Source organism: Condylostylus longicornis, unplaced genomic scaffold (genome assembly GCF_029603195.1).
Source record: "Condylostylus longicornis isolate FDR11 unplaced genomic scaffold, ASM2960319v2 ptg000044l, whole genome shotgun sequence".
NCBI lineage: Eukaryota > Metazoa > Arthropoda > Insecta > Diptera > Dolichopodidae > Condylostylus > Condylostylus longicornis.
The window spans coordinates 9,795,652-9,808,607 of NW_026578013.1; the positions used below are offsets into that span (position 1 = coordinate 9,795,652).

General features: G+C 22.3%; 4 protein-coding genes across 8 annotated transcripts; all 4 read right to left on the reverse strand.

The window, feature by feature from the left end:
• Window positions 1-913: 913 nt before the first annotated feature.
• On the reverse strand, window positions 914-3,928 carry LOC129610354 (uncharacterized). 5 transcript variants are annotated; one of them, XM_055522912.1, is made up of 4 exons: window positions 3,831-3,928; window positions 1,755-1,907; window positions 1,306-1,652; window positions 914-1,123 (listed from the first exon to the last, which is right to left on the reverse strand). In XM_055522912.1, exons 2-4 carry the CDS (start codon window positions 1,891-1,893, stop codon window positions 1,067-1,069), a joined length of 543 nt encoding a protein of 180 aa, XP_055378887.1. In that variant the 5' UTR covers window positions 1,894-1,907; window positions 3,831-3,928; the 3' UTR covers window positions 914-1,066. The 5 variants fall into 5 exon arrangements, with proteins under 5 accessions (XP_055378887.1, XP_055378885.1, XP_055378886.1 ...); XM_055522910.1 differs by having other exon boundaries at window positions 3,762-3,870; XM_055522911.1 differs by having other exon boundaries at window positions 3,712-3,859.
• A 3,228-nt stretch (window positions 3,929-7,156) lies between these two features.
• Window positions 7,157-8,563, reverse strand: LOC129610476 (uncharacterized). Its single transcript, XM_055523082.1, has 4 exons — window positions 8,535-8,563; window positions 7,704-7,885; window positions 7,339-7,625; window positions 7,157-7,260 (listed from the first exon to the last, which is right to left on the reverse strand). Exons 2-4 carry the CDS (start codon window positions 7,852-7,854, stop codon window positions 7,210-7,212), a joined length of 489 nt encoding a protein of 162 aa, XP_055379057.1. The 5' UTR covers window positions 7,855-7,885; window positions 8,535-8,563; the 3' UTR covers window positions 7,157-7,209.
• Window positions 8,564-10,300: 1,737 nt separating this feature from the next.
• On the reverse strand, window positions 10,301-10,982 carry LOC129610467 (uncharacterized). Its single transcript, XM_055523069.1, has 3 exons — window positions 10,871-10,982; window positions 10,688-10,802; window positions 10,301-10,624 (listed from the first exon to the last, which is right to left on the reverse strand). Exons 2-3 carry the CDS (start codon window positions 10,800-10,802, stop codon window positions 10,305-10,307), a joined length of 435 nt encoding a protein of 144 aa, XP_055379044.1. The 5' UTR covers window positions 10,871-10,982; the 3' UTR covers window positions 10,301-10,304.
• Window positions 10,983-12,073: 1,091 nt separating this feature from the next.
• On the reverse strand, window positions 12,074-12,889 carry LOC129610465 (uncharacterized). Its single transcript, XM_055523067.1, has 3 exons — window positions 12,791-12,889; window positions 12,553-12,699; window positions 12,074-12,486 (listed from the first exon to the last, which is right to left on the reverse strand). Exons 2-3 carry the CDS (start codon window positions 12,668-12,670, stop codon window positions 12,158-12,160), a joined length of 447 nt encoding a protein of 148 aa, XP_055379042.1. The 5' UTR covers window positions 12,671-12,699; window positions 12,791-12,889; the 3' UTR covers window positions 12,074-12,157.
• Window positions 12,890-12,956: the final 67 nt, after the last annotated feature.

Consider the following 12,956-nt stretch of genomic DNA (forward strand, 5'->3'; position numbering starts at 1 on the left):
ACATATTATATACGAATTACATTAATATGATGTATTATATATTTATAAGATCTAAATTTAATTAATTGTATTTAGAAGTTCACTTACTCCATGACTTACGTATAATATATGAAGTGTTCCGATTATCAATATAAAATTTGTATAAAAAAACAATATTGTTTCTTTATGTTGTATATACACATAAACGTAAGTATGTAGCTTTTTAAAATTTAAAAAAAAAATTCAAAAACTCATAAATGAATATTTTTGATAATGAAATTTTTAAATTTTTTTTTCTTTTAATCATATTATGTTTCCAATTAATTTAATTAAGGTTAAACTTAATTAAAATACTAAAACATATTGTATTTTTGTTCTTATATATTTAAATTACTTAAAATTTTTTCCAAAGTAATAGTGAAAATGTTCGAATTCTATTATTCCTAATCCAGTTTAATCATATAGAATAAGAATAATTATTTTGTGACAAATACTAACCGTATGGCGTAATTAAAAGCCATACAAAATTAATTTTTCATTAAAATTATTGAGTAAAAATTAAAGAAAATGGACAGTGTACTTGAAGATTTCACATAAATTTATTGAAGACCACTCAAATGAATAGTTGATTTTAAAACATTTTTAAATATTCCTTTTACACAAAATGCTTATACATACATATGATATATTATACATATTGATATTATTATTGCAATAAGCATAATAAAGTATTGAATTAATATAAGACACTCTTTCATACAAGGCAAGATTTTCAAAGAACTCTATACATAAATATTGTAATAACATTAAAAGTTTTCCTTATTTACCCTTAAAAACTTATAAATAGGAAAAAAATTGATCAAATCACTTAATTTCTTTGAATAGAAAGGGACAACATATAAAAATAAAAAAAAACAAATATTTTTATTTTTCATTGTTTTGTCATAAGATTATTTTTACAATATAAAGCTCAAAACAAATTTCACCTTCCAGGTAAATTACAAAAATTAACATTATAAATTTTAATTTAAATTTTTGGTTTTATTAAAAATAAACTTAATTATTTTACCACGTAAAGAGCCATTAATTAACGTGCCATGCAAATTAACAAAGTAGTTACCAACATTGAAAGGGATGAAATAATCTGGAATTAATATAAAAATAATTTATATTTATGCATCTGCGGTAACACCATATTTATGTAAACTACACTGAATTTACATGCATTTCATTTAAAATGTACGAATGCATACAGTTTTGAATTATTTAAATTCAATGCATTATAGAATTTCAATGCTTAATATTATTATTCAATACTTAACTAACCTTTCCGTTAGATGTCGCTTCAGATCGATAAACACTGTTCATATTATTGTTATAATTATTATTATTATTATTGGGTAAAAGATGTGGAGGGAAATTTGAAAAAGCATTATTTATTTGATCTTGTACTTGTTCTCCTATTATACGTGATTGTTCTTCAGCTTGTCTAGCATATGCTGGTCCAAAATATAATTCAACATCGTCTCCAAAAGAGGATCCAGAATATGATTTTTGATCAATTATTCTGCCATTTAAATCGGCACATTTCTCATGAATATTTGAGCCATGTTTTATTATTTCACAATTAACAGCATTAATACATATTAAACTTCCACAAAAAAGTTGATTTGCTGAAAAGAAGCAAAAAAATATTTATTTAATTAATTTGCAATTAAAAAAAAATAATAATTTAATATCGTAATTTTTTATTTGAATTTTTTGAAAATATTTACGTTCTTGACGAATTGAAAATCCATTAGAATTAACATTACTCCATACTCCACCAGCTGAATATGATCTAGATAATGCACTCGCGGAATCATAATTAATTATTGCAAATAATGCACAAACTAGTATAAACTTATTTGACATTCTGAATTAATAATCTGAAATTAAAAAAATTATAAATTTGTTATTAGTTAATGCAATATTCGCATTATAAAAATGAAATCTTTCCCTTTTTTATTCTTGTAACAGTTTTCAATTTTGAAAGTGTATGTATAAATTGAACTTAAGTTATATTTTGTAAACGATCTATTATAACAAATTTCACATACGATTGCAATAAATTTGTATTAGAGCATAAAGAAAAAATTTATAGCTTTGTACTTTTTATTATTTGAATAGTAGTTAACCGAAACTGACACGGTATGCCATATCGAATTTACCGCATTGCCGGTGCGGTACTTCAATCCGAAGTTGTGCCGCGCGATTTTATATATTTAAAAGCAGCCTTGGAATTGAAATTTCAAATTCGGTATGTTTATCGCATGAGAATTTCAGTTGTTCACATTTTAACAAATAGAAATAATTTTTCTTTTTCAACCGCGTGACGCATACTGCATTAATTGAGGTTATTAACTACTATAAAACAGATCTTTTAAGAAATAAACAAAAACTTAATTACACTGTTTTTCCAAACTTTTTTTATAATTAAAATAGAAAATCCTATAAATGATTTTTATTGCTTTTCATTGTATTTATTACATCTTATATGTACCTGCACACTATTACATAAACTTGCATATTTATTAAAATTATATAGCACTGCTTACATTAAACAATGTGAATTTTAAAAAAAAAAACTTAATAAACTTTTAAAAAAAAAAATAACTTGAAATTATAAACAGGTATTTATATAGTTTTCGGTTATAATTATCACTAAAAAATAAACAGACTTACATATACATTTTATAGATGTTTACACAATTGTATTTAAATACTCCACCAGAAATGGTACAGTATACAAGAAAAGAAATGCATTTCTAAAATAAAGCTTTTACAATGAAAACTAAATTAACAATAAAACGCTAAATGTTAAAATTATATTCAACTTTTAGACGATTCAAAAGTAAAAGTTAGATGTACTTTATACGTATAAAATTTATTTTATAAATATATTGTAATGCCGTTCATCAGTTTTATAAATTAAATTTTTATCCACGGTCCTGTTCAATTGGTCTTAAAATATAAGATACCTACTTACATATATAAAACAATTATTCACATACCTAACTAAATAATTGAATTTTTGAATAAATTAAAAATTAAAAGTAAAAATTAAAATTAAGATTATTAAAAATATATTTTATAAATTAATATTTAAAAGTGCCAACTAAATTTTCCTAAATTTAAAAAAGAATATTTCCTATTATGAAAATGTATAACAGATTTTATTTATTAACGCACATTACAATCAGATAAATGGAACCTGTTATATAACAGTCGATCTTTTGCATATATGATACATACTTTGTTTCATGTTTATTTGAAGATAAAAACAATACACCTTTTATGTTACCGATTCTTAAAAATTTTTAATTTACTCATGCGTAAAAAGTTATCTCACTAAATCTGTTTTCATTTTAGAACGTTTACATCCGTTCCCCACATTTATAAAAATACTTATAGCACCTTTAGAACATAGTGCTTTGAAAAAAATATCAATATACTTATAATAATATATATACATATATAATAAAAACATTTTAATATAAATAATTATTTCAAAATCACTGGAAAGCGAAGGCTTACTAATTCGAGTCGAAATCATGTTCAATCACAAAATTAACAATGTAATTCCAAAATTTATTTATTTTCTGCCATACCAAATAACAAAATTGCAAATTATGCATACACGCAAATTGTAATATTGTAAATAACTATTATATTTAATTCTGTTATACTAACTGAAATAAGAAAGATATTTTTTTAAATTTACAATTCTGAACGATACATACTTTTCTCAATTATATTGAATTTAAAAACCTTGATATATTTCTTTTAATATTAAGAGTCTCTTGACTTACAAGTTCACTCGAACAATAACAGTAACCAACTAACGATGTACTAAAAAAAAGCTTTAGTATATAAACGTAGAAGCTTTTTAGTTTTCTGTTACCAAAAATGTATTAGTAAATTCTAAAGAATTGTAATAAATGTTTGCTAAATGAAACATTTATAATTACATGCAATCATCATTTTCTTATCTATATATTGATCACTTTTTGAAACATACTGTGCAAATATATTTTTATTTATTAAAATAAATAGTATACACCGGAAACATAATTTTCGTAAACCCTTTTATTTATTTTCTCATTCTTAACAAACTTTCATTTCTTTTAACCTTTGTGGACATCTTACGTTACATCTTCCATTCTATATTTCTTTTATACATATACACACGCATCAATAAAATATACTTCTTTTTATACTCGTATAAATTTTCGCCCACATAGTATATCAGAATTTTTTTATTGTATTACTAACTACCCTTCTTTGATTTTAATATAATAATGTTACGAATTACTCAACTAGTACGATTCTTTTTTTGTTTTCAAAGTTTCAAATTAAATTGTTTTGATTTTTAAGCACACATGAAAGTCAAAGTCATATAAAAAATTTTTGTAACCGGTTTTCAAAAAATTAAGCACTGTATACAAACGCTTACATACATACATACATTAATATAGCAGAACATATATTTGGTATACAATGCTTACGAAGGTGACAAATTAAATCTAATGTTTTTGTCGATCGGATCTTCTCAACTGGTATTTATTTTTATTTATAAACAGAAAATAATTATTTATTCAGAAATGAATCATTAAAGTTTATAATATTTCCTTTTAGCACATATACATATTTCTAAATATATTGACAAGAAATTTGCTTATTAGGGTCATTTTATCTGCCCGTCTAACGATTTGACCAGCTGCTTCTAGAACTGTTCAAAGTAAGGGGATTAAATTTTATAATTTATTAAGATTATCTATTTAATAATTACTCCTAAATCTATGCAAAATTATGTGAAAACAAAAATATTTTTTCAAAGAACCTTTTCTGGTTTTTAAATCTTTACCACATACAATTTGTAAATTCAAATTGTTAGAGAGAAATGTGCTATTTTACAGAACATAGTATTAAATAAACTAGTTTTGTTTTTTATATTTTTTATGAACATTAGGTTTTGTAGTAATATAATTAACTTTTACATTATAAAGGCAGTTGCATATGTGTGTAAGAATGTAATTGTATTTATCTATTAGTAACAAATAATTTTAACATATTTAAAACAAAAGCTTCCTCTAGTCATATTTTGTTTTGTATTACAAAAATGCTGAAAACTACGACTTAGAACAATAATTTTTTTTACACTTATGTAAGTGATCACTATTGGATAAACCAAAATAATATGTAGTATCAGAAGTAACTTTGAATTCTTGCAAATTACAGTTTATTTAAAATTGTTTATGAATTCGTAATAAAAAAAGCCTAATACACCTACAAACATATACAAATATATTTGATTTAGAATATATAGACTGAGTCAAAAATACATACATTTGCACCTTTAGTCTAAATTTAATATTTTAGTATAAATTTAAAATAATTTTTAATAAACAAAAAGTGAGATAATTTACTTTTGTGATGTTAATAACCTATTTCATTACTTATTTTGTGTTGATTATTTTAACCACTAAAATACGAATTTTTCAAAAAAAAAAACGCATATCAAATAATTTGTTTTTATATTTTTTGAAATTGTTTATAGGCTGTGACTCATACTTCAAAACTACACACAAATATATTTAATTCTAAGTTCAGCTTTTATGTTTGTATGTATTGTATAAATATCACAAATGGGAGAATTCCTATGATGAAATTCGTATGTATGATGAAATTTTTTCAATGCATAAATTATAATTATATTTGCTAATTAAAATTTCATGTGAAAATAAAAATCGGATTTCCCTAAAGCTATTTAAGCTAAGACATCTAAGCAAAGCAACGTAAAGCGCATTAATTTTAATTGAATAATAAAAAAACATGTATGTATAAGTGTCTGATTATTTAATTCAATTATAAAATTTACAAGCTTTCTTTACACAATAAGAAATCATTATCCTACACTTATTTCAAAAAATAGATTCACTCACATTTAAGTAGACAAATTTCGACTCATTTTATTGCATAGGTGCATAAGAATTTGATATTTATAAATCAATAACACTTAAATTTCTTGTATACCATATATGAATTGTACATTTAATAAACATTTAAAATGCAATTTGTATCCGAAATACTTTTACATTAAAAATAAGAACTAAAATTTAAAATAACAAAATATACAAATCTTTTCATTAAGATCCATAAATTTGAGGTTTTATATTTGAAGGAGTGAATATTGTTTGTAAAATTTTAAACTTAAATTTTCCTATATTTTTGAAAATATTCCCCAAAAACATCTCATTTACTTTATTTAGTGGGTTTTTAATTGTATAAATTCTAATTAATTGTATTTTATATTAAAATATTTATTCCAAATTTTTTATTAACAAAAATTCAGTTGAATAATTTTTATTTAATAACTTAATTGTATTTAATTTTTATTTTACAACTAAATTTTAGTTTAATAACTTAATTGCATAGCTATACCACCATATACAGAGGGCATTTATTGATACCCAGAGCGATTTCAACTACTTCTTTAACTTTAGTAAAATTAGTTCTTAAGATTAGTTTGTAGATTTTAATTTCTTATACACAATTTTATACAAATTATATAAATTAAATAAATTATTCTTATTAATCACATTTTCCCATACCTTTTTTATTGCCTTCAATTTAAAAAAACTTTCAATATTATTTATTTTAAAGCATATAATATGAACTTAAATTTATTAAAAAAAAAAGTATTTATATGTACACAATTAGAGTAAAATATGGAAAATATAATACAATCGATTTCATCCGAAAAGAAATGTCTTTGACTCTTATTTTTATTATTATAAATATTAAATCTTGAACAAAAAATCACGTAATTATTATTCGATAAATATTTAAATAAATTCATAATGTCTAACTAAAAAAATTTTCACTAATTTTTTTTAAACATTTACGTTTAATTATTTTTTTTTAATTTATTGTATAAAAGATAATAAATTATATATTTTAATAATCATTTAAGAAATTCATAGCCATGCATTAGTGCATTATTGCTTTACTTATAATTAAATACATTTTCAATTAAAATATTGCACATGTCATGTTTTGTAGTGCCTCACATATATTAGATTCAATTAAAATATGTTTCTTAAAGGACAAATCTAATTTTTAACATTTTTGTTTTTCCATTATAAAGCCCAGTCTCATCATTTAAACTACAAGATTGTGTTGTATCGATTATAAAACTGCTACCAAAAATGCAATTAATATTAAAAAATATGAAATCACCTAAAACAAATAAGAAAATAAATTTCCATTAAAATCCACACACTAATAATTTACAATTTTTCTAATTTTTATACATACTTTTTTATTAGGTGCAACATTTTTATGGCTTGTACTATTAAAATCATTAAAATTGTGTGTACGTTCAATTAAAATTTGGGATACGGCGTTTTCTACTTGAGCTTTATATGCAGGACCAAAATATATTTCAACATCACTTTCATTTATATTACTTTTATATGATTTCTGATCTATTATCTTTAAATTACGATTAATGCACTTCTCATTTATTATTAAATCATATTTAGTAATTTCACAATTGACTGCATCATCAATACATATCAAACTTCCACAAATAAGTTTATCAGCTGCATATTGAAAATAAATATTTAATTTAATTTTACATATTTTTTTAAAATTATTTTAAATCATTTTTTCATACTTACTTTCTTTATATACTTTAAATTCATTTGTTTTTATTATATTAAAGAATCCACCAACAGAATAAAATTTAGTTATCCCTTTCACTGTACTATAGTGAAAAAATATTAAAAAAAATCCGAATAATTTTGTGTATGATAACATGATCGAGTCCATATGTTTACTAGATTCACATTAACTTAAAAACCTATAAAAACAAATGTAAAAATAATTTTATAATTTTTTGAACAATTAATAAATAAGTAAAAATTCACATAACTTTATATAATTTCTAATACATACTTAAGAAATTTTGGAATATTAATAAAATATTAAAAATTAAAATTATTCTAATGTATTTACTAATTACACTACCGTACATAATTCCCATTCAGCACACGTTGTTATCAACATTTTAATTCAAATTCAAGTCACGTTGTTTATAAACATTGTATATATTTTCTACAACAATACAAAACGCTGCATAGCAACATTTTTAATATTAATCTTACTACAAATTTAAAAATATCGTGTTTTTTTCAGAATTATATATATATATATACCTGTTAGTTAATTTTAATTAAAATTGTTTCATTTGATTTTTAAGATCAACTTCATTATTGCGAAAAAATTATTGAGTTTTACTTCAATTTCCAATTTTTCCAAATATTTTCTAGACATTTTTCAAATAAAATATTAAAAGTTTTGTTAATCAATATAGAGCAAATTTGAAAATCAATGGTGAGTAATATTAAATTAATAATTCTGGTGGTTTTGTATATTATTTGTATTCTTGAAAGAAAATTGTGTATTTTTTTTCCTGATATAATATTAAAAGTTTATTTGTATTTACTTACTCCGTATTATATTGAACTGAGCAAAGCCGTTTCAGAGACTATGCATGATAACAAAATTTATCGAAAATAAAAATGTAAACATGAAAAAGAGAAAAAAATTCAAAAAATAAAAGCACAAAAATTCCAAAAACATCATTACATCTGACTCAATTTTTCCAGACTTCTTTGAAGTAAACAAACTCATACTTGAAAACATTCATCATGCACACATAAATATTTATATTTTCTTTGTATAAAAACATAAATACATATGTACATAATTTTTGTTTTAGTATAACATTTAATCATAAAATATTTATTAAGTTATAATTGAACAACGAAACCGGAATGGATCATGTTCTTTTTACATAACATAAATTTTGTGTAATTTCCGTTTAAAGTCCTTAAATTTTCTTTATAATTCCTGATTCATGATCGTCTAATAGTTATTATGTTGTTTCGTTTTGTTATTCAAATTATTTCGTTTTGTTATTCAAAATAAATATTATTCTTGAAGTGAACTACATTGTGTTTTTGGTGGCCAATTTGTCCTATATTCTAAAGAGTATTAGTCGCTTCACAATTATCTAGCACTTTTATAAAATGGAATAGCAATATATTGGTCAAATATTAATTTTATATTTGGAAAAGTCTAAATAAAATTAACTATGCATATAATAATAAAATTTTGTTTAAATAATAAAACTCAACTTATTTATTTACTATGGAAATATTAACACAACAGACTGTAATGAATTTTTGATTTTGTATACAGAATAACAAAAAATAAAAAATCGATTTTCTTAGTTTCTTATTGTTACTTTTCGATATGCCAATTCGATTCTGCTTGATACAGGAACTCTACTCGATGCTGACTCTATCAATTCCATTTCATTTAAAATGTTATCCACATTATTTATGCACATGTACACTACTTTAACTTTTATTTCTGATATTGAATTTTTTGTAATTAAACATTTTTCGGCATCTATCGGACATCTCAATAAATTACATTGAATGTAATCTAAAAATCAATGGGATAATGAATATAAAGCCAATACCTTTAAACCCTTTGAAGGCTTTATAGAGATTTATAAACTTACCACCCAATTTAGTTATAATTATTTGTTTTCCATTTGACCAATAATAATTAGTTTTTGATGTTATAAGTACGTTTTCAACATTTGAAATTTTACTAAAAATCTGAAATTCTGATGGTAAATTTTGATTTGAATATTTTTCACTTGTATTTTGGTTTGATTTTATTGTCATAATTTCCACATCTTTATTGTAATTATCATCCGGATACTTTTTTATATTAATTGCTGTATTATAACAATATGGAATGAAACAATTTAAAATTAATAGAACAATTCTTGTTTTTGAAATCATAGCTTGTGGTTTTTTTTTAATAAAACTTTAAAAAAGCAAAACTTTTGAAACTTTGTTTGATCAATAATTTTTTAATTTCGCTTAGTTATAAACAGTCATTCAAAAAAAAAATTTTATTTGTATCAAACTCTTAATTGTTGTAATATATATTTATATATCTAGTGAATACAAGTGCCATCTATTGCTAAATAGAAATACGAAGAAAAACAAACAAACTTTAAATGTCATCAAATATAATTATAAATTTATTTAAGTACTCAAGAATATAATTCTATAAATCAATTTTTAAATAAGAATTTTGAAAAAATATAATTGTAAAATTTAGAATACAATAAATTAATGATTAATATTACAAGAAAAAGATTTACATATCTATATGTACGTACGTATTTTCTTATTTTATATTGTAGGAATTCTTGGTCTAGTTCCTAGGAAAACTGGAAGATTTTGAATGTTCCTATTAATATTCTCTTTTATAATTGCAGTTTGTTGTCGTGCACGAGCATTATATTGTGGACCTACACCTGTTTCAGAATCAACTAGACTACCAGATGGATTATCATGCCTATATGTGTTTTGATCAAGAATAGATCCATAAAAATCAGAGCAAATTTCATTAATTTCAATTATTTTTGCATTTTTAGGGTCATTTTTTGATGTAACTTTGCAATTAACTGCACTTTTAGGGCAAATCAACATTCCACAATAAATAGTCCCGCCTAAATGTAAAAAATAATAAGAAATACAAACATATTTTTTGGGTTTCAGTTATGCATAATTACCAATAGTTTTTACAACAGTTCCACCAGACACACTAACGCTATTCGATTTGCATGCATCACTTATATCCAATATTACAGTCAAACCAAATAAAATAATCAAATACGTTATTTTCATCTATAATTAATAATAATCGTTGAAATTAAAATATAGGTATGTATGTATAAGTATGTATAATTGCCAACCTTATTTTAAAATTTATAAATAACTTAAAAATATTAATTTCTGATATTATCTTAATAAAAAGTTACGCGTATACAATAACAAATTTTTAATTCAAAAAAAATATTGACTAACTTTTTGTATACTTAAAAGTAAACTAAACTCAAATAATAATGATTTTTCTTTATTTTGCGAATTTTATCCCCTATTTAACACACTCGTACGTACATACATGTGAAAATAAGTAAGGTATGAATTTAAAAATGCAACAACCTACTTTTGAATTTCGAAAAATTAAACAAATCTAATTTAATTTTATGTGTTATACATTTTAGATGGAGTGTACGGCAAACCACAAAACCAACATATGAACATGATTGTTTTAAATAAAATATCTATTTAAAATTTCTTATTTAAAAATATCACAACTAGTAATTTTGAAATGAATTCTTTTCAAAAGGAGCAGCTATTAAAGAAACCCAACCATTAAACTAAGCTTTAAGAATCACAAATTTTTAAACATTGGATCACAATTGTTATATATTTGAGGAACATAAACTTTTTGAATTTAAGTTGTCAGACAGTTTTCATATTAACAATTTGAAAAAAAAATAATTCCTGGAAAATCGCAAAGTTGCAAATTTTAATAGGAAAGTTTTCGTTTTAATATAGTTACCTCGCATTTTTTATAATTTTTTTTTAATATTATACAAAAAAAAATTTTGTAATCAATATATTGCAGTAAAAACTTCAAACTGCCTCTCGTTATAACAAGCTCGAACTCTTCAAAGATCAGTTAAGATTCTTAAGTTTTACATTCAATAAATGTGTAGAGCATCTATATTATAATTAATGTCTATCTTAAAATAGTAAATCTTTTCAGACGAGATCACATAATGTAATCTAGAATTTAAAACACACAATTATGACGAGCGTACATAGAGGAAGCAAAACTATCTGGAAAAACCTTATAAAAAATTTATAAAATTTAAGCTTTTAAAACATTTAAAGGTCCCTTAATTGAAAAGTTACAAAAATATGTTTGGCATAGAATTTTTATAACAGAAAAAGTTAATCAGCCTCAAAATGAACAAATTAAATTTATAATTTAATTAATACTACTTTATGTAACATCTAAACCAACTATAATCAAAACTAGATAGAATCATTCGAATTAAAAATTCTATATTTTTATTTTATTTAAAAATTTTTATTAAAACCCATTTAGATTCGGTAAAATGAAAGTATGTATGTACTCGTATATGTATGAAATTTTTATTATTTAATTTTCATTCTTTAAATTTATTCAATTACAAAAATCTTCCATTTGACCATGCATTAAATATCGGATTATTATTTATATGTTCATCAATATGATTTTGAACTGTTTGTTGAATTAATTGTGCTTGTTGTCTAGCATGTTCTCTATATTTCGGTCCAATAGCATTTGTAATATTAACGGGCCGACCAGATGGATTATCTGTTTTAAAAGTTTTTTGATCAAGTACATTTTCATTAATATCGGAACATATTTCTTCTGTAACTACAATTTTTGAATTATTTGGATCATTTTTTGTTATTATTTCACAATTAACTGAATCTTTAGGACAAACAAGACTTCCACAATTAATAACACCATCTATAAAAATAATTAATATTATTTTAATTTTATTTTTGAAATATAATAATGTTAAAATTCTATTACTAATATTGTTTATGTTTGAAGTGTAAAATGGTAAATTTCCAGCATCAATATGAATGTTACAGCCATAAATAGATGCAGTAAGTGTAATAATTGTAAATAAAATTGAAAAGTAACCCATTTCCTGAAGAATTTTCACTGTATTCTCGACTACAAAGAAACAAGATATCTTTGATGAATTTTATAAATTCAAAAAAATTTATATTATTAAAAATTGTAAAATATATTTTTGAATACTGACAATAAAAAGTGTTTTTATTCTCTTCAAATTTAAAATTAATATTGTATTTCAAGAAATTTTAACGCTATTATTTGTTTTATTTCAAAAGTTGATTTTCCCCGATTGAAATATTAATTTACACTAAACAAATTTTTACTTTGTCTACAAATATATTATGTGTAATAAT

Excerpts from the sequence above, each read along its gene's own strand:
- LOC129610354 (XM_055522912.1), bottom strand. The coding sequence starts at position 1,893 with ATGTCAAATAAGTTTATACTAGTTTGTGCATTATTTGCAATAATTAAT. Across the intron at positions 1,653-1,754 it reads ATTTTCAATTCGTCAAGAAC|CAAATCAACTTTTTTGTGGA; the intron begins GTAAATATTTTC and ends GCTTCTTTTCAG. Across the intron at positions 1,124-1,305 it reads AAGCGACATCTAACGGAAAG|ATTATTTCATCCCTTTCAAT; the intron begins GTTAGTTAAGTA and ends TATTAATTCCAG.
- LOC129610467 (XM_055523069.1), bottom strand. The coding sequence starts at position 10,802 with ATGAAAATAACGTATTTGATTATTTTATTTGGTTTGACTGTAATATTG. Across the intron at positions 10,625-10,687 it reads AACTGTTGTAAAAACTATTG|GCGGGACTATTTATTGTGGA; the intron begins GTAATTATGCAT and ends TTTTACATTTAG.
- LOC129610476 (XM_055523082.1), bottom strand. The coding sequence starts at position 7,854 with ATGGACTCGATCATGTTATCATACACAAAATTATTCGGATTTTTTTTA. Across the intron at positions 7,626-7,703 it reads ATTTAAAGTATATAAAGAAA|CTGATAAACTTATTTGTGGA; the intron begins GTAAGTATGAAA and ends TTCAATATGCAG. Across the intron at positions 7,261-7,338 it reads ATGTTGCACCTAATAAAAAA|GTGATTTCATATTTTTTAAT; the intron begins GTATGTATAAAA and ends TATTTGTTTTAG.
- LOC129610465 (XM_055523067.1), bottom strand. The coding sequence starts at position 12,670 with ATGGGTTACTTTTCAATTTTATTTACAATTATTACACTTACTGCATCT. Across the intron at positions 12,487-12,552 it reads TTCAAACATAAACAATATTA|ATGGTGTTATTAATTGTGGA; the intron begins GTAATAGAATTT and ends TTATTTTTATAG.